General features: G+C 39.1%; 1 protein-coding gene across 2 annotated transcripts; it reads right to left on the bottom strand.

Annotated features, from left to right (window-relative positions):
- Positions 1-114: 114 nt before the first annotated feature.
- Positions 115-24,460, bottom strand: LOC129371997 (1-phosphatidylinositol 4,5-bisphosphate phosphodiesterase gamma-1-like). Of its 2 annotated transcripts, XM_055048948.1 has the most exons (32): positions 24,191-24,460; positions 15,669-15,818; positions 14,934-15,027; positions 12,852-12,899; positions 11,796-11,880; positions 11,621-11,701; positions 11,308-11,342; positions 10,887-10,959; positions 10,704-10,799; positions 10,507-10,625; positions 9,791-9,876; positions 9,573-9,693; positions 9,273-9,441; positions 8,930-9,049; positions 8,193-8,300; positions 7,900-8,084; positions 7,579-7,779; positions 7,011-7,130; positions 6,703-6,886; positions 6,152-6,229; positions 5,735-5,838; positions 5,553-5,649; positions 5,391-5,457; positions 4,966-5,132; positions 4,609-4,705; positions 4,297-4,521; positions 4,073-4,218; positions 3,862-3,976; positions 3,611-3,772; positions 3,438-3,526; positions 2,598-2,782; positions 115-1,558 (listed from the first exon to the last, which is right to left on the bottom strand). In XM_055048948.1, exons 1-32 carry the CDS (start codon positions 24,450-24,452, stop codon positions 1,498-1,500), a joined length of 3,930 nt encoding a protein of 1,309 aa, XP_054904923.1. In that variant the 5' UTR covers positions 24,453-24,460; the 3' UTR covers positions 115-1,497. The 2 variants fall into 2 exon arrangements, 1 of the variants encoding a protein (XP_054904923.1); XR_008607218.1 differs by lacking the exons at positions 115-1,558; positions 2,598-2,782 and having other exon boundaries at positions 3,611-3,740.
- Between the last annotated feature and the right edge of the window lie 217 nt (positions 24,461-24,677).

Here is a 24,677-nt window from a genome sequence, read left to right as displayed (position 1 = left end):
ATGGGCCCCATAGGTAAACATTGGTAAAAATCTGTTCACTTTCACACAGGCAAACTACCTACCTCGGTTGGTAGGTAGTTATTTTCTCTTTAAGACACAAACTCACTATAGAAATATACATAAAGAGATTTATTAACTGGAAACTTGCACAGAACTTGTAATACAGAGTATTAATACTGGACAGTAAGCATAGGTACAGAGAAAGAAAACACAACTGGAGTCAGGTTTTCTAAAACACAAAGGCTGTAGGCCAAGAAGATGACTTTTGCATAGAAGTCCCAGCACAGTGCAATGCACTGCAGGGAGGAAAGAGAGGATTTTATCTAAGGAAACATCTTTTTAAAGGGAGCTCCAGTTACACAATATTAATTTTACCATAAAGTTACAGAGAGCATCCTTCTTGTAATATGTTCTTTCACCTAAAATAAGTTATGTACACAATGATCAGTTAGTCTAGAGAAAAGTAGCTCCTGATCAGTGGGTCAGACAGGAAGCCATGCAGTAATCAAACCTGCTTTTGCAGGACCAGCTCATCCACATCTTTTGATTAGACTCAGATGATGGAGGCTGATCCAACCGGGTTTATTAGATGTGTTGAGAAAACGGGGATAAAAACCCTAGAACAAATCAAAAACAAGCGCTCTGCTAGTTTTCTGTCATAGCCCTTATTTGACTTGTGTGTAATGGTTGACATCCAGGGGCGCCCTTTCTTTGAAGGTAGCATGAATTATTATAGAGCCCTTACATGTACTAGAAGATGACCTCATGTGTTTCGATGAGGATTTGACATTTTGTGCTCTTCCGAAGGCCTTGTTCACGTTATTGCCCCAAAAAGACTCCATAAGGAGACTTCAGTCTTTAGATTCCTTCCTGATTAGTGGTCTGAGCCAGAAGAGTGCATTCCTTCTTCAGTTTTTTTATGTTTCCCATATAGGAAAAATTTCCAGTTCAACTTTCGAGCCAACTTTACAAAGTTTGACAACAAGGCACATACAGGATATTTCCTCTTTGCTACATGTGCCAACAGCTCCTTTTTTACATCCATATATCAACTTTTTATTCACTTTTTGTGTGTGACCTGAGTTTTCTTCTCCCTTTCATCTGGTTTTTAATTGTAAACTCTGATACACGGTAAGAGCAAATGTAATATTTCATATTCACTTAGTTGAAAACTAAAACCTTTTATGTGAGTCAAACTCTTCAATGAAAAACACACTTCTGTCCACGTGTTAGCTGTTTTCATCAACCCTTTAGAAGTAGCTCCCACAGTTTGCTCTAAATGTGTTTCAGCTTAAATCCTGATTGTTTTATAGCTTAGTTTTATGTCTTTAGTCCATGAGATGTTTGTTTGTAATATTTTCACTATAAGTGCTTTAATATGTCCCACTTTGCTTTCTCTTTCAGTTTCAGATTGCATGTCGCTTCTGTAGAGGCAGCTGCTACACAGCATGCCAGGCACTGTGTCCGTGGGCTAGCGCTCTCTGGTGGTCGGAGTGGTTAACTGCGCTTGGCTGCAAACTGCTGCCTCAGTTTCTCTCTCCTCTTCTTCTCCATCAACCTGGAAAACAAGGAAAAGTTTAGGATATAGACTAGTTAGAATTCAAAACATTTGCTCAAACAAGAAAGTAAATATCAAAAAATGATAAGAAAAAGGATAAGTGGACAGAATAAAAATTTATCCTTGGTTTCTTTTTTTTCAAATCACTTCTGAGTTTAAAGTTCTATTTATCTGAACATCACAACTAAAAACAGTAACAGTTGAGAAGGAGTATTATAACAGCAACAAATTATTTGTATGAACTTATTAGCTCCATATATAATTTTAGAGACATTTTTTTGATGCTGCTTCAGCTCATTAAACTTTCACTCTAGTAGAGTCATTGCAACACCTTGATTCTTTTCTTTCAGGTGTTTGTGCTCAGAGGCAAACACAGATGCAAATTTTTTAGAAAGAAAATTGCCATTTATTTTAATCCTGCAAAATAAGTCATTATTGTTCAGTCTATTATATCTATATTTAATTGTACTGTGATCTGCTTTAACATTGCTAACTTTGTTGCAGCTCCAGTCTGCTTTGGAGCTTCTCATTTGGTCATTTTTTAAAAGAATTTTATGGTTTCAGGTTAACTAAAAATGATGCTAAAGAGACAGATATCTTTTGGTTTTGCCCGCTCCACCAAGCCTTCAGAGCTCAGAGATATTGTGGACAACATGACAGCAGATGGTTTGCGGCTGCTCTCCATGGCGGGGGCGTTGTGATCTAACAGGTTTAGAAATTCAAACATCTTGTTTTCCTGATGACACAGCAGAATGTTGTGTCGATAGAGAGCATCAAAATCTCAGTGCTGCTTTAGCATTTTAAGAAGTGTCGGTTTTTAATACTTACATGTCATGCAATTTATATTTTACTCACATTTATTTCTGTATTCTACTCTATTAAAGTTTTCATGACATTAGAGCTACAAAAAGAGAAAAGCCGCTTTTTGTCCTATTTTTCCTGTTGTCTACGATGTTATGTGATTTCATGTCGATGTCAGGAATGAACATTCCTTATTTCTGCATGTTTCTGTCCCTTCTGATGGTGCGCCATCCGTTACCGGTGGTTACGAGCTTCCACCAGCTCACTCAGCTGGTCCTGAGTTGCCCTGAGCTCCTCCACACTCTGCTGGTAGCTCAGATCTGCAGATCCCGACCTCTCCAGGAGAGAAACCCTGGTGGACAACTCACTGGTCCGATCCCTCAGCCTCTCAATGGATGTGTACATGTTCTCGTCGTCTTCTTCCTGCAGTCGCAGACAGGGTGAGGAGAGCAGCACATGAGAGGTCATGTAAGGTCAGTGTGGGTCACAGCAGTGATGTGCAGTCAGAGGAGGCAGTGTCTCACCTATCAGCATGAAAAGTAAAATACTAACAATGATTAGAAAAATATTTATTTCTCCATCTGAGCGTTGTATTTTTTTCCCATGTGATTTAAAAATAATTTCAAAAATTACTGAAGTTACGCATTGTGCGCACTATCTATCTACCAGTTTCCATATATGGGATGTAAAAAAAAATCCACAATTGGATCAGATAATTACTGATAGATATTTCTATAGTTGGCAAGCTTTAAATCTGAAACCTGAAATAACAATGAACAACATGCCCAGTGGTGATTAAGCAAGCCAAAAGTGTACAAAAGCACATACATTTTACAATTAAATAAAACAATCTTTATCTATAACAATGTTCTACACAGAACTCCTTAAGTGGCTTAGCTTTAGCTTCACTTGTTAAAATTAAATTAATTAAAAAAAGTATGCTTTTGTCTCAAATGAAGGAGGAAAGAGAGATTAATATTTAATTGTTTCAATCATTTAATAAAAATACTGCTGTTGGAGTGATGTGGTTGGTTTAGATCCACAGTCAAACCTCACCCAGGTAAAAACCTGCGCCTACCTTTGCATTGTAGATCTCAATGTGAACCAGAAGTGAGGCCAGCTCCAGCTCCTCACTGTAGCTGTTCTTCAGAGGAACACTCCTGTAGCCTAGGAGACGTAAACGCAACATGGAGAGGGATGTTTATTAAAAACATATTTTCCATCTGATATGACAAGGGGGGAGCGGCTCACCTGTCCGCAGCAGACGGACCGGATACGTGGCTTGTGCCAAGAAGTTGGGATCACTGAACATGTCCTCTTCGAAAACGGTGAAGCGCAGGAAGGAGAAGGTGGGGTTGTGGATGTCGAACACAAACTGCCTCTGCACCCACACAGGATTCAGACCGTTATCAGCTGGGAGGGCCGAGAGGAGGAGATGGTTAACGTGCCGAGTCAGAGGACCGAGACAAAACGCTTCAGATGCAACGCAGTAGCCGCCTCACCTACGACGTCAGTCTTGCACTTAAAGCCATCATAGTCGGCTCCACAGATCTCCACCTCCACAAAGGGACAAACGATGCTGCGGCCATTTTTCGGCAGATGCCGTGCTCCCAGAACCTGATTGAAACAAAAGTTAAAATAGAGATTTTCAGGGTTTATTCTGCTTCTCATCAAACATCTTTTTGAATGGCTCCAACTACAAGTTCGGTTGACCTGTAGCTGGAGGGTGATTGGCTCAATGTGAAGTGTGTCCTTGTCAAAAGGATCAAACATATCGTCTCTCATGATGTCAGGTTGGGGGACGAAGCCACTGCTGCCTCCAAGCAGGAACAAGGCCTGGTTCAGCTGCATAGGCTTATCTGCAAATAAGCATTTTAAAGGACTGTCTGATTGTCTTAATGTGAGATTTGCTCCTGAAACATAAAGAAGATGCCGACCTGGAGTTTGGAAATTGAGAGCAACCAGCTGGGAGCCACAGAGCCACATAGGAAGTGGGTCGTAGTTGGAGGAGTCCAGTCTCTGGCCTCTGGGATAAACTCTGGACAGCTGCCGGCGGTTGTACTGCAGGAAGCGCTTTCCTCTGGCACGAGTTGCAAATTTCTCCGCTTTGGTCTCCGGAAAGGAAGACATGTCCCGATAACAGGCACGCTCGGTCCCGATTTCTGCAAACCCAAAGATCACAGAAACTTAAACATGGAACATTTAACCATTTTTTTTTTCAAAGTAAGTATTAGAATTTTGAAGCTCACTGTCTTCGTTGAACGGTACTGGCCGGCAGTAAACCACAAGATCAGACAGTTCAACAGCAATCTTTTTCCTCCTTTCCATTTGTTTCTCCTCCTGCATCTGTTGCCGTAAAGATCAACCAAATTTAACATCTTCTCATGACTTGTACAATATAGATTTTGAACCAGGTATAATTTTATTTCGATTACTCAAGTCCCTAAATGACTTGACTAATAAAATACATAGAGGTCTGTGGTTGTAATGTGACAAGACTTCAAGAGGCATTAACAGTTTAGCAAAGCACTGATAGTTGGAAAGAAACATCAATATTAATGGTGTTTGTAGGTGTTTTTTGTGTTGCTGTGCAGCTTTGCACTGACCCGTGCATCAGCATTTTGTGCAGCTTCTCTGATTTTGTTGACCCAGCAGGTGAGATCTTCCAGACTCTCCGCTGCCACGTCCAGACTCTGGACTGGGTGAGAGCTCAGGTGCTGCGAGTGGATGGTAAACACAAAAGGCCGGGAGTTCTTCCCGTCTTTATGCACAGCTGGAGAGAAAAAGAAAAACAGGAGAAGGATGGAGGAGAAGGATGGAAAAGCATTCGGTGGTTTTCAAGTTAAGAAATAGTTTTTGGAGAGAATCTGAAAGCCAAAACACTGGCATAAGAAAACCATCTGCACGGTCACAGTAAATTAAAGGTGTGGGATATTTGCAAAAAGTAATGTTTGGAGCCTCTTTAATAAAGTTTAAGATAAGCTTTAAATCTTATTGTTTTTTGCTAAACTAAAAGAAATACATTACTCACCAACGTGGCATGTCGGCACATCGATGAAGCCTTTCAGGAGATTACCCAGAGGACTATTCTCTGTAGACTGAAGCAACAAAAAATAGGAAAAAACCACTGTATTTCCAATTGTTTAATGATAGCATGAAAATCTTCACATGTCAGGTTCAAATCTCAACTCACTGCATCATCCATTTCTCTAGTAGGAGAGTTGGAAACCTCCTCCACGTAGTTTGCAGGAAACCACAGCTGCTTCTTTCCTCCGTAGTCGCCTCGCCACCTGAATGCAGCACACAGCATGTCGTTGACTTATTTTTTATATGAAAACAAGCGACCTAGTGGAAGCTGAATAGCTGAGTACTCACCAGCCGCCCTCCTGCTTGTCCACATTCAGGATGAGCGCTTGTTTGGGGAAACAAAGCTCATCTTCTCTCTGTGCTCGGTAGTCATACAGAGCTTTGACTGTACACTGAAATTTAAGGTAAAGAGAAATGTTTGCAGTTAGACTATGAGCAGAATATGCCATTACAAAAAAAGCGGTCTTTCTTTTCTCGTTAGATATCTTGGGATTTTTACAGATGTTTTAATGAAGTCTTGAGTTGCTTCAGAGATGCATATTATAGTGTGTACAGTTATCTTCTCCTGGTGATAGAAACTGTGTCATACTACTAAAACTACCAATCCTGGTCCTCCAGGGTCACTGTTTTGTTTGTTTACCTGCTGCTGCACCTAAAACATGCAGTACTGTAGGGTCAGTGTAGAGGATTAATGCTCCAGCTCACCCGCGCTGTGGGCATCTTGTTGGCCTCTACATAAAAATGAGGAGTTCTGGCCTCATACAGTGCTCCATAGTCAAGCTCCTGAGAAGACAAATTAAACAGATTTTAACACATCCTCTAAACATGTGGGGCTCTGACCTACCAGTGTTCTGGTTTGGTGTTTATATGGTTTTTCCTCTTTAAATAAGCAGATTGACATTTATGAGATTTACTCCGCTTTGATTCTGAAACGTGATTTGTTCCAAGAAAGCAAAAACAGATTTTGCTCATAGATTTGTGCCAAGCTGAAATGTTTTCAGAAAAAAAAAAAAAAAAAAAAAAAAAACAACACTAAACCTAATAGGACTGAATTAATCCAATAAAGAAACAACATTTCTAATCTCTAAGGCTCTAAGTGATTCGACAAAATGTTGTGGTTGACTAAAATTGTTGATTCAAACATTTTTAACAATGAATATATCATATAAAATGGTCTCAAATTGTAAAAAATTATAGATAAAGAAAATACTGATGACAAATTAATTTTTTCTTTTTTATTTTGAGCAATGTCTTACCACGGTGCCCATTCGGTCCAAAGTGTCTTCATTTATTGGGTAGCGGAGCTTCATCTTACGGTACAGAGGATGTTTCTCATAATAACAGACTAGATCCACCAAACTTTCAAACTCTGCCGAACCCCCCAACATGAAGAGACGACCATCCTGCTGGATGCGACAGTGTTTGATCTTACCCTCCGCCCTGTAAGCCCATAGACAGTAACTTATAATGAAAAAACACACAAAGAATAACTCAACAGAATTTAATGAGCAGTACTGTCCGTATAACTATTGAGCTCTAATTTACGGTTATGTTGATCAGTTACCTAAAGGAGATGGCATAGGAGTTGTGCTCACTGCGTTTTCGCACCAAGAAAGCTCCGTCTCGGGGAACACGCATCAACATGTGTTCAGCTTGAACACGGGACAGGTTGGAGTGGTACCATCTGGACAACAAGAGATGCTCCCAATCAGTTTCATTTTCAAAAATTTCAATCTATTCTGCATTTCCACTTTTAAAAAGGAAATGGTTTGAATTGATTAAAATATTGAGAATGTCCTATCAATCAATAAAGTTTATTTGTGTGGCACAATACAGCAACATGCCTTATGTTTTTATAATTATTATTTTTAGTCTAACAAGGAAGAGGTAAAGTATTGTTTCCTTTTTTTATAAATAGGAAGAAACATGGTGTCAAATGTGACTGGATTTAAATGTCAGATTCCATCTTGAACTCTAAATGTCCTCCCCTGCTGGCAGATGTTTTGCATTACATTTATAAACTATATTGCTTCATGAAGTTGTTTACTATATATTAATGGTCTTAATAGGAAATAATAGGTCTTAGTAGGAGAAATACACATAGTTTTCCATAGTTGGTCTGAGTCACTCACTCTCTGCTCTCGTGTGCATTGGGTTGCGGCACGGGATTTTCCAGTCTCATTTCAAACTCATTGCAGCGCAGCGGCACCTCTCTGTAGTGACAGATGAGATGGTAGAGGCTGTCGAACACAAGGTTGTCTGTCAGGTAGAATCGGGTGGACCCAGACTCCTGACGTGAGTGGATCCTGCAGTGCTGCACCCGACCAGAACGCCTGGAGGAGGAGGAAAAGTATATTTCCTACTGTGATTTGTTGAATGAGAATTTGATAGTTGTAATCTTAACCTAATGAGCACCGATGCAGTTGCCAAGTTAAAAAAGAAATGACTCTAACCAGAAGGACAGGGTGTAGTCTCCGACAAATGTCTCGCTCTCTCGCACCAGGAAGGTGCCGTCTTTACCCCCGCCTTCACAGTACTCCTGGAGCAGCTTCTCTGCAACCTGCCGACCGTCGCGACCTCCTCCCAGCTTCCCATGAAACCAGCGCTCTGCACAATGCTGCTCGTTATTGTTACACTCCTATCAAAGCCCAGAAGGGGGAAAAAGCATGAAGATTCAACATTAAAAATGTCAAACAGCCAATATAGACTTTTTACTCTTGTTAGTAAGTCCACGTTGTCGCCTTACCTCCTTTAACATATCTTCTTCTTCTTCATCAGCTGTTTGGTAGCGAGATGTCTCCTCTGAGTAGTAAATCTTATTGCTGGTCAAGACAAAATAATGTGGTGTCCAAGTCTGGAAAGCACACAAAAATATTTCAGCAAATATAAGTTCATTTACACAGAATTCTTTAGGAATGACTGGAATGTCAAAAGTAAAACACTATTGTAAAAATTGTAAAATATCTTTTGAATTTGTATTTTTTTTTAAGATATTTCCCTTGAAATATGTTAAATTTATTCTAGCTGTATTTTTGTGTCATATTTCTTATTTTCTATTTTATCTTGTATTTTATAACAACGTTCTGTTTGCTCTGGTCCAATCAGGCGTAAGCCACAGCGAGCTTCTGCCTCTTTTGTGGTAAAAGCCGGTTGAATTTGAGATTTAACCGCCTATGTCTTTGCTACAACTGCTGTCCTTACGTCTACCTGTAAATGTTTTCTTATCCTATGTAAGGTGAGAAATTTTATCAATAAAACAAGAATAGTAAAAAGTGGAAAAATATTAAAATGAATGAAATTAGCCTAAATTTAAAAGGCATGTTATGTTTTGTCATTTGATTTTTCTTCATTGAAATGGGTTTAGTTTTTATATTTTTGTATTTCAAAAGTTATTCAGTTTTCAGTACATTTTCAGACATTTGTTATTTATTTCAATCATTGTGGTAACTTCAGTGTCTCCTGAATAAAAGCAGAAATACTCACATGGTCGATGGGGTCCTCGAGGTAAAGGATGCCATTCCTCAGTGAGTTGCTGATGTCGTTTTCAGAGTAGCTAGCTGAAGTCACCTCTTCATACAGGGTTCCTTCCACCAGCTTTTTGTGCTGCCACGAAATAATTAAACAAGAGACTCAGCAAGCAACTTTTCTCTTTTCTGTTTAGAAATTTCAAGAAATAAGATTCTTCATAATGAAGAATTAATGCAAAATCAACAGGCTCGTTACAGATTTCCAAACCGTCTCAGGAATATGAGGGCTCTATTTGACTTCATGTCAGATTTTCAGCATTCAAAGATGTTTTGGTCTCCAATAGGGATCAAGAAATCACCTTGATGAGGATCTTCCTACGGAGCTGGTAGGGTGAAGGAAGCTCGTCCGCGTTATTGTCAACTGGCTTTGTGAGCAGCAGCTCTCCAAACACCTTCTTGAAGTGTGTTGCCATGTTCCTCTGCTGGACCACGCTGCAGTGGTCCTCAATAGATAATATCACAGGATACCTGCACAGGTATAGCAACGGGAAGGTGAACAGAGCTGTTGGAGAGGGTCTGGGCTTAAAAATGTTGTTTCACTCATATTGTGAAGGTGGCCATAGCAAACATAACGGCTGAAGAAGGTCAGCTAAACTCACTCGGATGTGACAAAGGCGTGTTCTTTGATGGTGTGCAGCACATCCAGGAATTTGATCTTGGAGGTTAAAGTGTGGCCATGGTAGATGATTGGCAGATCATCTGGTCCATCCCAGCAGTCCACTGAGAGCACAAAGCGGAGAATCAACATCGGCTCTCAAAGACAGAATCAATCTTCCAACACCAACAATTACTAGCAGCTTTAAAATCCCTTCCTTACGTTCAATGCAGCGGCAGCCCATTCTAAGACAACGAGCGTAGGCTTCTAGAGATGACTCACTCGAAAACTGATCACCTGTCAGGTACCTGAAAGACCAGGTAACAATGTGTACAGGGATAAAACTGAAAAAAAAGGACCAGTAAAAAAACTAAGAAATTAATGTCTAAAAGTCTCAAAGTAAAGCAGCTTCTTCTGAAACAGTGGTAATTGGTAGCTTTAAATTAATGCACATAACATTTTCCTTGAAAATGATTTCATTTTAAAAATACAAAATATAATTACTAAGAATGTTTTTCTTTTCTATTATTGTAACTGATTTTAAACTATACGTTGCCAAACTACACAAAACAAGCTGAATGTTGCAGATATTAAACACCTTTTTGGTTCAACAATCACAGCTAAAATCCCTTTTGAAAAACCTTGAGAATGGGGGCCACATTAAAAGATAATAAATAAACAAACAAACAAACAAAGAAATAAAAATAAATAAACAAATATGAAAGTAACTCTTCACAATGAAAATACAACTGTATTAAGTCAATGAAAACTTTCCCACAGTCTTCATCAATATGTTCTTTTTTATTTTCTTTTTGAAAGTTTACTCTTTCAGCTTTTGAATAAACTGAGTATATTCTCTTACATAGAAATTTGCCATAAAAATATGTAATTTTTTTTTACTCTTCATTTCCTTTAGAGTTATGGACTTGTTATCTTACGTGTTGTGTGAAGAGGAGATCCAGTACTGTGACAGCGGCCTTTTCATGTCATCAGGGACAACTGGTGAAAGTCGAGGGTCTGCCACAGTGTTTTCTTTTGAGAACAGGAAAGTAAGGAACTAAAAGACAGAAATAAACATACTGTAAGACGGCACAGTCTTTTAAATGTTTCTTTCTTGTGTCTCAGGTTTTGACACCTCATCCAGCTGCAGCACTGGTTCAGGCTGAGGTCCTTCTCTCATGTAGGTCATGAGAAATTCCCTGACTCGACTCAAATCTGATGCCCAGGACTCCTGAAATAAACGCAAAAAAGAAAGCTGAGGCAAAGCAGGCTTCAGGGATTTTTGTTTGTGTGTGTGTTGCTGATGAGCACTCTTTACCCTCTGGTCCATCTGCAGAAACTTCTGGAAGTCGTAAAGGGAGATCTGACAAAGCTCTGGTCGATCCACATTTCTATGAATACACCAAATTTAAGATGTTAGACCACAGATGTATAAAAAGCAGAATAAGAGTAAAGGTCCGCTTTCAGAGAAAAGAGATGTGATACATTAGCAGACTTTTTCCTGTGGTTGAGCCAAATCTAATTACACCACTTTTAAGGTAATGCCTCTTAACATTAGAGAAATGTTTCTCGTGCACCAAGCAGAAACAGAAACATTTTAGTGCCATTAAGACAGCACAAACACATGGAAACATTTTTTGAAATACAAGACTGCTGTAATAAAGACTGACTGGACAAGTACACTGGGAACATTGGGGTGTGAAGGAGGAGAAAACAGAGGTGAATGTGGAGGAACTCACCGGAGAGGAAAGGAGAGATCCAGCTGCTCAATAATCTGAGGAGGTAGAGGGAAGGACCCAGGTGAAAAGCAGGTGGGAGAGGGTCAGGTGAGGCATAAACATCAGAGGACAAAATGAGTGCAAAAGGTGGGAATTGTCAAAGTGTCAGTATAAAACTCACAAAGGAGGGATTCAGAACCTTTTAACCTCTTTGTTTCTCTTTACATCATAATTAAGTCTTGAAAATCGGAGGCCTTTCATGCTTTTCATGCAATTTTTTTTAAACTGTTTGTCAGGCTTTTTATGAAATGTGACTATTAAGTCCAAGACTTACACTCCTCTGAGCATCAAACATAAGCGTCCTGTAGAGCTGTGCAAAGTTGGAGTGCAACAGTTCATTCTTTGCCTCCACCTCCTGGAGAAACACAGAAAACAGGAGTTATGACACTAACTGGTGGTAGGCTCAATCTCAAAGAGATCAAAAGCACACAATCATAAAAGCATCTGGCCTGCAGTTTGTCTTTGAGAAAGCGCATGTTGGGAACTCTGTAGTTGATCTGAGGCAGAAGAGCTTTGACATCTTTCAATGTAATGCTGCAGAGGAAAGAAAAGATAAGCATCAGTCATACTATCTCACTGTCATTAATGAGTCACCAAGAACAATTTAAAAGACAACGAACTGCTGTAGAACCTTTTACAGTAAATATCCCAAACAGTTGCTACAGGTGTGTCTTTATTTGCCTCTAACACTGTATTTTCATCAAATCTTATTTTTAATGGTGCTTCAGGTCATCGAGAGTCACAGAGATTTTGTTCTATTCACCTTCTTTATGCTTCTATCAAAGCATATCAGTCAGGTTTAGATGTTGACCATGTTTTAAAATGCTCAAGTTGATTAACTTCTGGTTTGGGATCATTGTCCAAGCGATGATCCAGTTTCTTGGATCAGCCAATTCAGCCGTTTGATTTGGAGGTTCTGCAATAAGGCTGAATCTAAAAGTAGCAGTACCCACGCTACAAAATATCTGGACAGAACTAATACGAGAAACGGAGGTTGCCGGTAGGCGCATATGCTTCAGTTAGTCACACATTTTGTTTTATGAAAGAACAGCACATGGATAATCATTTGGTAATTAAGTTAACAGATGGTACAGTCAGAACCAGAAAGAGGAAGGAAGTTCATAAAGCAGGTGGAGAGAAAAACTTCACTTCAGTCCTCTGAACCAAAGAGGGTTTTTCAAGGTCATCAACCTGGATCTCTGCTCACTTTGAGTCCGGTCTCCTCCCAGGACTCCAACTGGCTACTGTTTCTATTTTCACAGACGACAGGAAGTTGCCCTCTCCCTATTCTTTCATCACTTCCTGCTTCTTATCAAGCAGTGACAGGCTGTTTGTTCTGGAGAAGCCAACACCAAAACAGAAGCATGAAGTCCTAACATGTTCTCTGATGACACCGAGATCTGGTTTTACCTTCACTTGCAAATTGTTGCAAAGCTGCACCATTCCTCACTTGCTGCTGTTAAAACTGTGATTGGGTGTTGACATGTTTGTGGTGAGTCACTCACCAGCCCTCGTTGTTCCTGTCCATGACTTCAAACTGTTTCCTCAACCACCTGCAGAGTCAGAGGAAAAGGATGCTGACTGAAAACTGGTCTGAACTCAAATGTTTACAGGAAAATAAGCAGAACTGAAAAAGAAAAACAATCAGACTTACAGCTAGTTTTTAACGCACTTTTTGTTTTCAGTCACAAGTGACAGTTTTTTGTCAGTGGCGGAAGAAAAATAATATTTGATTAATGCTAAATAAAACTAACAAGTTTCACTGTCACAGTACAACTCACAGTAACATGTGTTAAGTGTTAATTAATAATACATGTATTATGTTTGAGTTTGGTTAAAGTTTTGCTTTTGGATATTTTAAGCACAATCACAATAAAACTGTAATCAGTTATAAAACTGATATGGTCGCCACAGTAATAACAGCTGGGCAACACATTAGTAAATCAACCATGGGCACAGATTACTGGCAAACAGATGACATCTTTCACCAGCGTGAAAAAAAACAAACTTTAAATGTCTTTATCTCTCCTGCTGGCTCAACAGCTGCCCTTTTGTGTTTTTACTAGCAAGGCTCAACATGTATGTACTGCTGGAGCCCGTGCTGGTGTAATGACATGGGAAATGTTTTCCTGGCACAACCTGGAACGTCTAAGACAGAGCACAAAAATATACTGGAAATCATCTCAAACTAGTTTTTCAGGTATGGAGATGGAGATGAGTTTACTGTAATCCGGCTATCTCGGTGCAACAATTTAAAGTTTGGCAGAACAGGAGACTCTAAATGAAGTAATGAAGTAAGAAAAAGAAAAAGAAGAAAAGGAAAAGAAAAAGAATGAAGACAGTTCTGAGGCATAGTTGATAAAATGGGTGGACACCATAGTACACCAAGTATGTCGAAGTATTTACCCTGAGCCTTAAAATTAGGGCATTAAATCTGAAACGTGTGTTCATGAGGTAACAAGATTTTTGCCAGAGTTACAAGCACATGAAGTGTTTGAGATTTATTGGAATTCAGGTTCATCTACTCTGTCACAGGTTTTGAAGTGTTTTCTCTGTTTTTCTCAAATGTAGCTCATCCTGCACTTAATCTAACAGATGAAAAAAAAGTCAAATTAATATTTTAGCTATAGGTTATGTAAATTTAAATGCGAGCAAATACGTAAGAAACATTGTTAGTTTTTATAGGTGAGAACTGGAAGCACTGCTTCTATGGAGATGACTCATTCACACTTTATTTTCCATAGAAAAAAATTTGATTTAATATTTAAACTAAGAAAAAGGCTTAAAATTGTAAACTTAATAAGAACCAGAAAACTGGACTCCAGACACAACGGTTCCAAAAACATTTGGTAAAAAAAAAATATATTTTTTTTTCGTCCTTTAAACAACTCAACTTAAAGATCATCCGAATGAAATCCATTAAACATCATTTAAATCAGCTGATGAAAAACAACTTCAGAAAAACAGATGAAATGAGTCTTTTCATTTCCTCCAAACGTTCCCACTAAGCGGTTTGTCTGCTTCACAGCCTCATAGTGTTTTCCTGCTTTCACCCCTGATGCCAAAAACAGCCTCTGAACATTCACCGGTAATAAATATTTTTATCTCTAACTAAATATTTGTCTTCTCTGAGTCCATATCCAGGTTGCCTCTTCCCTGCTGCAGCCAGACATCACTGAAGGGCATCCAAGGAGGGGAGCACTGATAAGTGCTTTAATTACTTCAGCAACATGTAATTTTATTGCACTGTAAAACCTAGCAGTCTGTCAGCTCCTGTCTGGAAGGTTTATTTAGCTCATTAATGCCAGCACCCTCCACATTTATAGGTGCCTCTGCAAAAGATGTGCCTTAAATTTAATTAATCTTAATTAACCTAAGTTTTAGGAAAATTCAGTCTTTAAGTGGGGATGTATTCTATTATTCTTTAGGCATGGAGAGTTCAATACTAATGTTTCTATTATAGACAATCACTGGCCTTAAAGTTAAAAATATATTCAAAGCCAAAATGGCAACAGCACAAAGCTTCATTGAGTATTTTTCATTGTTACTGTTATGGCATATTTTTGAAAATGGAATGTTTTACAGACCTTTCTATTTGCTGCGGTGCTGGTGCTCTCTGGGTATCGACCATCAGCCAGTTCAGACCCGTGATCCACATGTTGACTTCCTCTCCACTGTAGGCTGCCATCACACAGAAAAAAATGTCCAACAAATCAGTAGTATCCATTACCAAGTTTTTTGGGACAAAATATTAGTATCATTGACAAGCTAAGCAGATTATAACTGTCTTTACATGTTTCAGAAATCCCTGATATATAAAATAAACTAGCTTGGCCCCAATATAAAGCCAAGTGGCACCTCACAGGCCATCTTCAATAAATGTCAATTATCATTACTTAGCTGTGCAAAAATAGTTTCTAAGATAAGTGCATATAAAATAAACCCAAAACCTTTATTTTTCTACATTTTGTAGAAAGGAAAAACTGTTGTCATTTTTGATGTGTCAAAGTTTAACATCAGACCTGCAACATAAACCCATGTGAACAACTGTTAAGTGTCAAACCTATACTATCTTTGTCTAAAACCAGTGAAGTCATTAGTAATAAATTCTTATTAGATTTCAGGATACAAGCAGGGAGAGGGTTTATTCTGCCAAAGCATTAAAGTGGGAAACTGAAATCATTCTGTTGGCTTTAGACCAAACAAAATATACAGACTCTAATGTATTCCTCATTTTTAAAGATTTTTTAGGTCAAGAAATAAATCTACAAAATAAAAGCAGGAAGTTTTGGGACCTTTAATCTATCCAAATTTATGCAGACCTGCCAAGCTGAGAGTCCGCAGGCGAAACTCGAGGCCATACAACACGATGAAGCAGTGGGCCGAGTCCAGTTTACGAGCCTCCTCCGGGTACCGCTCAAAGTCACGCGAGCCTTTTCCCAACCGCAGCTCCCGGATCTCCCGTATGTCAACTGGGGGAGGAAGAAGAGGAGGAGGAGAGAGGAAGGATAGAGTTGCATGAACAGAAGTATGCTCAACCATTAATCACGCTTTGGCACGTTGTTCATTTCCGTGCCAAACACACAGAAACCTGTTTCTGGAAAGCTGCACAAGTGGTCACTTTGTGAGCCGGAGACCAGAAACAGATACACAAACATCTCAACCTGGGGCTGCAGGAAGAGTAAAATATCTGCAGACATCTTTAACTGCAAGAACACTTGTCAGACTCACAAAAAGACCTTGTATCTTAAAGTAACTTTAAAAAGAGAAATTATTCTGGTCACGTTTACTGGTAAAAGCTGCATCAGTGAGAGGGAAAAAGGAAAAAAGGCTATTTGTTTTTCAGTTTTTTGGTTAGGCTGCTTGTTTTCAAAATAATAATGTAAATCACTGCAAAATAAAACAATTCTCTATATTACTTGTTTAAATTTAGAAGAATACTACAAAATGGTAATTTAGGGACCTCAAGGACATTTTAATAAGAAACTATTCCTAAAACAAAAAAGATGAAGTAAATTTTAAGTTTGGAAAACTTTCTGATTTGTTCATGTTCATGAACCAAACCTACAAAGTATCACAGTTTGGTTCTTTGACCAATTTTATTTACCATATGCATGTTTTCAGCATTTTTGTTGTGCTACTCATACTCAACATGGTAAATGACTGATGGAGATAGTCAGGCAGGACCCCTGCTTTCATGCTTGAATACACAGATATAGGCAAAAGATGCTTATGATACTCCCTTAAGCTTGATAAATGTAATTCATTTGCTTAGACTACTGAACTGAATTTCTTAATAAAAAAAAGAAAGGCTTCTAAGTATTTATGTGCTAAAGACATAAAAGTTTGATTAACTTAGTCTTCAGCTTTAAAACTGAGATTGTAATGTTTGCACCAGAGCGCTTCAAAAACAAACTGCTTATAGTCAGTCGTTAACTCTGCATGATTTCATGTTTGGTGTCAAATTTGAGCAAGACAAGCCATTTAAATCCCAAAATAAACAGATAGAAACATTTGAATGCGTTAATTATTCCCATCTTGAAGCTGCACACAGACAGATTGTACCAAATTGTGGTATCCGCGTAGGCCAAGCAACAACCTTGGGTATATCCTGTGTCAGCAGTGTGGGTTTGTTCTTAGCCAGATATAAATGTCGATGAAACCAACTTTCATAAGATAGGAGTCTATCTTATATTTTTTTTCTTACCCAAAATGTATTATGTGTTGTAATTTAAGTCATAGAAATAATCGTACAATGTGTCCATTGTCAAAGAGTCAAAGTCTGACAGTGTGTGAGCAGTGTGTGAAGCTGGCTCTGAAGGGTTAAGGTTCAGGGAGCAACCACAGAATGTGATATAAACTCTGGACTCTACTTTCACACTTGCAGCAGTTGACACACCCACAAAGAAAACCTCCAGCTTATTGACATAACAGATGTCCAGTGCAAACACACATAAACAGACTTTCATAGACACTCAGCACATTCACACACGGCTGAACGGCATTACAAAAATCCTTGAAAACAATTTTCCACAGGTGGAACTTCTTGTACATGAAATCAGCAACTTTATACATTTTGGCCACTGAAAAATACGTCTTTAAGTTGTTAAGTTGTTTATCCAGCAGATAGCAGACAAGCAACAGAAGAAACAAATCATGTCCAAATCAATGGTTGCCTTCAGGAGGTTGTAAATAATCCTGAATCAAAGAGACAAGAGTAGATCTGGTTCTGATCGGAATGGTCTCCATGTGCAGACGGCAGGGAGAATGTTTGGCATGAGATTAATTGAGAGCGTCATCTTCCTCACATGGTGGCTGGATTTTAGTTGATCGTTTTAAGAAATCATTCTTTGATCTCCATTCAAGTGTTCAAAAGCATCAATATAATTTCATATTCAAAAAGGTAAAAAAAAAAAAAAACATTTATCACATTGTTGAAGATAAACATTGCCATGGACTGTAAAACTCTTTTTTTATGTTCAAGAGCTTTGAAATATTTAAAGTGTTGAAATATTTGAAGCAGTTAAAACAATGGTTGATGTTTTCCAATTAATTCTGGCTCTTATTTCTCTTTGAAAAGTTTTCAAATTAATTCAAACTACACAAAGGTTTTGAGTGTCTGTCCTCACTTCCTGTCTAGTTTAATAACTAATCATCTCTCTTGTGACGGCAACAAAGACAGATTGTATTGCTCCATATATGGGCATAAAACAGGTAGTTTGAGCAGTTGAGCAAACTATTATTGCTCCAGCTCCACAGAGAAGAATCACAGTGCAGGAACCATAGATGGTTATCATGAGAAATCAAGAAAAGGAAAGATTCTTGCAGGTCAGGGTACAATGTTCATGTTTGAGGGCCTGAGTCAAAAGATGCATACTTCTATAGCATCATCAATTTATTTAACCTTTTTATAAATTTGGCACTGCACTAGAAAGCATACAGTATTGTGCTATAAAAATATCTCACTATTAAAGGTAATATAGGAAGAAATACCTATATTACCTTATATACAAGTTCTGAAAGTTCGTATCCAAATTAACATATGTTATTCATGCAAATGGAGGCACATTTGTTGTGCTTCAGAAACACAATTATTAAATTGTTAATATTTTTAAAACAAATCTGAGGCATCAATTAGAGGCCTCAGATCACAAAGGTGTTTAAGTGAAAGCAGAGTCACTTCAAAGCACTTCAAAGCACAAACCAAGACGCTGCTATGATTTTTTTTTCTTTCTTTTTGCATTCCCTTTATCATTTCCTGCCACTGAGTTTGGGCGTTGGACATTGAGGAAAACAGGCTCTCGGCTCACAACTCCTCCACTTCACAGAAACACACCACAACCTTTTAATCCTGGCCTTTGCTGTGAATACAGCTATGCTAAGGACGCAGTACAGCTTCAGATTTCAGGCTGACATCACCTTTAATGAGCATGAAGGATCTGAACATGAGAAACATACAGATGGCTCAGATTTGATGTTCTACAATAGTATGTTTCATTATCAGAGCTGCTTCATAGGCAGCTGTTTCTCCCTACTCAGTTAGCTCTCAGTGCTAGAGTGAACTATAGCTTACGAAAACAGCTGCGTATTCTGTTGACCTGAAATTGCCAGCTGCTCATAATTGCAGAGTATTTCCAGTGAAATAACTTAGTTTGTGATACAGTTGGCCACATCGTTCCGTGCCAGATGGCACCCAGAGTTTAGATGAAGTCCAAGAAATTTGATCAAACTAAAAAATGACAAAGATTCTGGTGGAAATCTTTGTCATTTTAAAAACGACTCTAGTGATCACAATGATGGACTTACATTTGAAATAATATCCTTACATCTTTTATGCTTATATTTTGATTAACCACAGCCATCTTCACAACCATTGTCCCCTCCGTGGATAAAAATAAAATGCAAAAAACCTTAAAAGACATAAAGCTTTTACTTCAGTAGCAGAATGTCAGTTCTATTATTATGTGGGCAAAAACTTCTTTGGATCATAGACCATATGGCTTGGGGCGGAACAGGCTGGTAAATCAAGTGCTTTGCTTATTGGCTTTGCTCTTTTACCAGAACAGACTGGAGCAAGGTCCTAATTACTGTAGCCGAGGCCCCTGTCTGTCTATCCATCTCCCACTCTATTCCGCAAGACACCAACCTTTTTGAAGTTCTCTGTTAGAGGGAGATAACACTGATTTTATTCAAATTGCCATGTAAAGGCATTATCACCCTTTCTGTAATCTAGAGAGCTTATTCACAAACTAATAATATACTGTACCCTGTGGGACTAATCTGATGTTATATGAATCGCCAGAAGTAGAAAACATTGTGTTGCTGGAGCCATGAAGTATAGTTAAATATGCAGCAGCCATATTGGATTTTGTACAGGTTGCTAAAGGACGCTCCAACTTTTCATGTCAAAAATCCCATTAAGTGTTTCAGTTCCTTTGTCAGATGTGCAGCTCAGGAATTTTAACTTCCAGAAACAAGTGTAACACAATAACAAGGCAGCATATTTTTTACAGATTACAACACATAACCCACTCATCAAAGCAGTCGTGTGTTGCACTTTTACAAGACATATAAAGTACTGCTACTATTAATAGATCTGTCTTCAAACATTTAAAATAGAACAAATATTCCCATGAGCATGAGGACACAACAATCTTGGACTACCACACAATACATTCATAAACTGGATTTCAAGGTTGTTTTCCAAGGTGCAGAATAAAGTATTTAATTTAACTAAATTTCACTGATCTTAGTTTAATTGCTGTTTTTAAGGAGTCATTCTGTACTGTAATTAACCGTTTTAACTTTAAATTTCATATGAACAAAGCTAACATTAACTGTTTTCAAAAATACTCATTTCATGAGTCAAACCACTCGTAGTACCAGGGGCGCCTCAGTTGTGTTCAATGTCCCTCCTTCCTGCAGAAGATTCAGACCTTTTGTTTTCAGTCCTTCAATCTGAGACGGGAAGGGAGACACTCCCTGATAACCCAACACTTCCTGTGCCTCAGGATTTTATACATCCACTGCTTGGCAAGGGACTCATCTAAAAGCAAAACACAGAATTGGAGTCTGTGTTCTTGCTTTTTCTTTTTTTTAGCTTATTTTAGCATTTTTCCTGATGAAATACCCAACTCTACTGAAGCTAAATCCTACTGAAACTCATAGGTCCTGGTTGGAGCTATGGTGAGAGTCAATCCAAGTTTGGAAAAAACAATTATATCCGCAGAGACTCCTGTGTGCTAGGATAAAACAAATACTAAAGCAAACCACAGAAAAAAGAAAAACAAAGAGCTGGCAGAGGTGGTGAGTTAGGAGGTCAAACAGATCAACGTGAATAACGACCTCAAAAAGCAAAAGAAAAGTGAAAGAAAACAGAGTGAGAAGGGCATATCTGAAAACAAGCAGGGTGTTTAGGTAAACGTGTGGGGGCCGGAAATTTGGAAATTATAGCCGGGAGGAAAAGAATGGAGAGATGAGAGCGGGAGGAAGCAAAGAGGTAGAACTGTAGGAGATAAAGTGAACGAGAGACCCACTGAGTTCCTGGAATCTGCTGGAGGCTTTGTCCGGTGGGAGGTTGTTTATAAAGGGCCGATTTGGGGTTACGAAAACATGTTTGCGTGTGTGCATGTGTGTGTGTGTGAAAAAGGAACATTTTCATTAGTCTGCATGAGAATGTGTGGATGAATAAATCTGACTGGGAAATATAGTGGGGTTTAAAAACAAAGAGACTCCTGGCATTGCTAAATTAGAGAAGAAACCAGAAATGAGACAGGAATTTTAGAAAAACCACAACTTCATAAAATAAGCAAAATTATTAATCTTTCGAATAATGAGAAGATTTGTGCAGTCGCTCTGATCAGTCAATATGCTACATGCAGATTCAGATCAGATTCACAAGAACTGTTGGTAATTCTGAACACCAGAAGAGTGAACAAACAAAAGAAACCAAAGGCTGCTCAAAGTAAATCTGGGAGAAGATTTGAATTTGTTTTCTCCATTTTTGCTTCATGAAAAGCTTCTAATTCAAAATGGGAGTGGACACTTTTCATATCCACACTATATTCAGACAAAATGTTGGTGTATTCATGTTACGCCTGTTCATACTTTTACTATTCCTTCCCTGTCTTGAGTTACCTACATCTGTCTGATGTGAAAAATATCCGGCCTGTTCTTCTGAGGCCGAGGGATTATTTTCTTTACAGAGTTCTGCCATAAAGATAGAAAGACACATGGCAGACAGAAGGAAACCCAATCATGCCAGTTGAGAATGCTTTTAGCCTTTTTTTTCTGCGCCAACTTTAACTGCAACAAATCCGACTTCAGACCACAAAATCCGGGTTGCAGACAATAGCCTCCACGCCCTAGACGAGACGGACGGACCTCGTGACAAGCGTCTGCTTTTTGGGCCCACATCCAGCCAGGAAGCCTGAGGCCAGTCGAGGATCCATGCGGTAGCAGCACGCCGCCATGCCTGGAGAGTTACTAAGAGGTCGAAGTGGAGGAAGCAGAGGTCACAGGGTTGTGCTCTGTCTGTCAGCTAACAGGCCGTGACAGCGTGTCAGCTGAGTGGGAACGCGACCGGACTTTCCACGACAGAATGTCACATTTTGAGGAGGGCAAAAGGACAACTCTGCAAAAGTGTAGCTCTGAATGGAGATCAGTATTTGTTATTTTAAGTTATTTCCTACATCATCAATTAAAAAGTCTGTGAATTGGAGGAAGAAAAAACTAATTTGAATATTATATTAGGTTTTCTTGTCTTTGTGTGTGTATTTTTAGTGGCCAGTTTAGAAAAGCTTTAGAAAGCTAAAATTGCAAAATTATTTTTGCTTTTCTGTGGGTTTAAATAAAGGTTAAGAACAGCAGCTCTCTAAAACAAGTCAAAAGCAGCAGAGAAGCTTTCTGACGCAGCAGCAACTTGCAAGACGACTCTTGTATCTGCTCTGTTTGGCTGACGAAATACTCCGGCAGGTCATCGAAGCCTGATTTAAGACGAACACAAACCAAGCCGTCGCCTCTTTCCAGAAAGAATGCAGCAGGAAAAAATACTTGCTGGTGTTAGAGTTTCTGTCTCCATCAGCACAATTTCTGACATGTTTAAGTCAACATGACCTGGGAAAAATCTAAACAATACACAGGAGCTTTGTGATATGCAGTGACTGGGATGTTATGAACTCTTGAGAACTGATATGGAAAGCATCCAACCTCCCTGACACAGGAGCAGAACGCTACTGATATACTGCTGTGTTTCAGTCTGTAGCATCATCTTGTTTGCATAGCCTGGGCCTCTTCATTGGCTGGGCTCTGCTCTCCGACCTGGAAACTGATCTTAGCAAAAATATTTTACAGGATGGATCGTTCCTAAGACAGAAGGCCTGCAAGAGAAGTTACTAATGAGAAAACTAAAGCACATTTAGGGTACTGTATTTTACGGACTATAAGTCGCAGTTTTTTTCATTGTTTGGCCAGGGGTGCGATTTATACTCTAGAGCGACTTATGTGTGGAAATGAACATAATCAAACCAAACAATACTGTGAGGGATATTGATTTATTACCAAACCCTGCTGTAAACCTCTCCACAGCTGTGGTTTAATGCATCTTTTTATAAACCAGATTTGACCTGTTTGGTGTGTTCTTTGGTTTTAGAATAGAAGATTAAAAGAAGAATAACCCTTATTGTCCCTCGCTGATGTACCTGAAGTCAAGTCACAGGCAAGTTGAAGCATGTAGAGTCACATATATGTCAAAACTGAGTAAGAGTAAAAATAAGATAGAGCAAGGGCAAAGTTTCAGCATAAGAAAATACTATACACTTATTCAAAATACTCCAAATCAAAGAAATTGCTATTTGTTGTTGAATGCTCTCCAGCAAACCTTTGAGGCCTTCACATAACACTTGTGGTAACGTTGAGATTGAATTGCTCTTATTGGGCTTTAATAGATTACTTTGTAAGTTAGGAGAGGATTTTATTTAGAGGTATCAGATTTGAAACGATCTTACTGCTTATCCTGTCAGATTTTAGGTTTTTATTAGTAAAAAAACTTTGAAAATGGTTCACCGTTTCCTTGTATTTTCAGGGTCACAGGGAGAGAGGATTGTCTCTAGCGATCACTGGGCAAACTGGACAAATTGCCAGTCTATCCAGTCATGCACACACACACACACGCATATGAATCTAATTATCGTAACAGTTGTGTTTTTAGACTGTGGGAGGAAGTTGAAGAACCTGGAGAGAACCCATGCATTCATAGGGAGAACATGCAAACAAACTCCTTGCAGTAAAACCCCAGACTGGGATTCAGACCCAGGTCCTTCTTCCTGAATGACATCAGTACTACCAACTATGCCACTGTTTTTTTTTCCTTTCCCATGAAAATGTGCTTATGTTGATTAAGCATAAGCACATTATGCTTAATCATAAATGTGCTTATGATTAAGCACATTTAGTTAGTTTGTGTATGTAATATTTAAAAAATGTGATTACTAAAAAAATGTGGCTTATAAACTATGTTTATAACCATTGACTTAATTTTGGTTTTGCAGCCAATCCAATTGCACCAACCATCTTCTTAGATAAAATAATTTCCTCACTGTTTTCTGTCTATTTTGTGTTTTGCTGCTTGATTGTAGTCACTCTGCTGTTTCATAAACATCTGGATTTGGACTGAACCTTTTTTCTCCCACATCCACTCTGACAGTCCTGGTGCACTCTGCACAAACAGTTTACTGCCTGTAATTCAAATTGTTTCCTAGTTAAAATATGCATGGTCGTCCTTAGTGACATTATAACAGTTTAAAGCAGGTCTAGAAGTGCACTCCTCTGAGCTTCTAACACTCACCTTCTCCTTCCATTTTATCCGGACTCCTGCCCCACACTATCTGCCTGGTGTCCTCCCTGATCTGGAACGTTTTCCTCTCGGGCCTCTGGGACTTTTTCTGGTGGAAGATGGTCATCACTGTGCCCATCTCCAGGCTTTCGAGGATGCGGGGCCCGACCTCGGTCCAGTCCAGCATCCTGGAGGCCATGGCCGGAGCGACGGCACCGCAGGCGGCCTCTTCTGCGCAGCCATTGAGGCAGCCGCTGAACCTGGCTGCGCACATCCTCACTGCATAGCTGGGATGAGGATCACTGATCTGCTGAGGGGGCTTTAATTATGAGCAGGATCCAGGTCCTTCAGCCAATGCACATAGGAGCACCGCTATCTAGCATATCCAAACCCACTGGTGCCAGGAGGGAATCTGGGAATCTCAGGACAGCCAGCGTGATTACAACGATAATTTCTTAGGGAAAAAGCAAGCTAAAAGGCATCCCTCAGCAGCAGCCGC

This window comes from Poeciliopsis prolifica, unplaced genomic scaffold (assembly GCF_027474105.1).
Source record: "Poeciliopsis prolifica strain line A6 unplaced genomic scaffold, Auburn_PproV2 SCAFFOLD002, whole genome shotgun sequence".
Lineage (NCBI taxonomy): Eukaryota > Metazoa > Chordata > Actinopteri > Cyprinodontiformes > Poeciliidae > Poeciliopsis > Poeciliopsis prolifica.
This window is presented reverse-complemented; position numbering and strand designations above follow the sequence as displayed.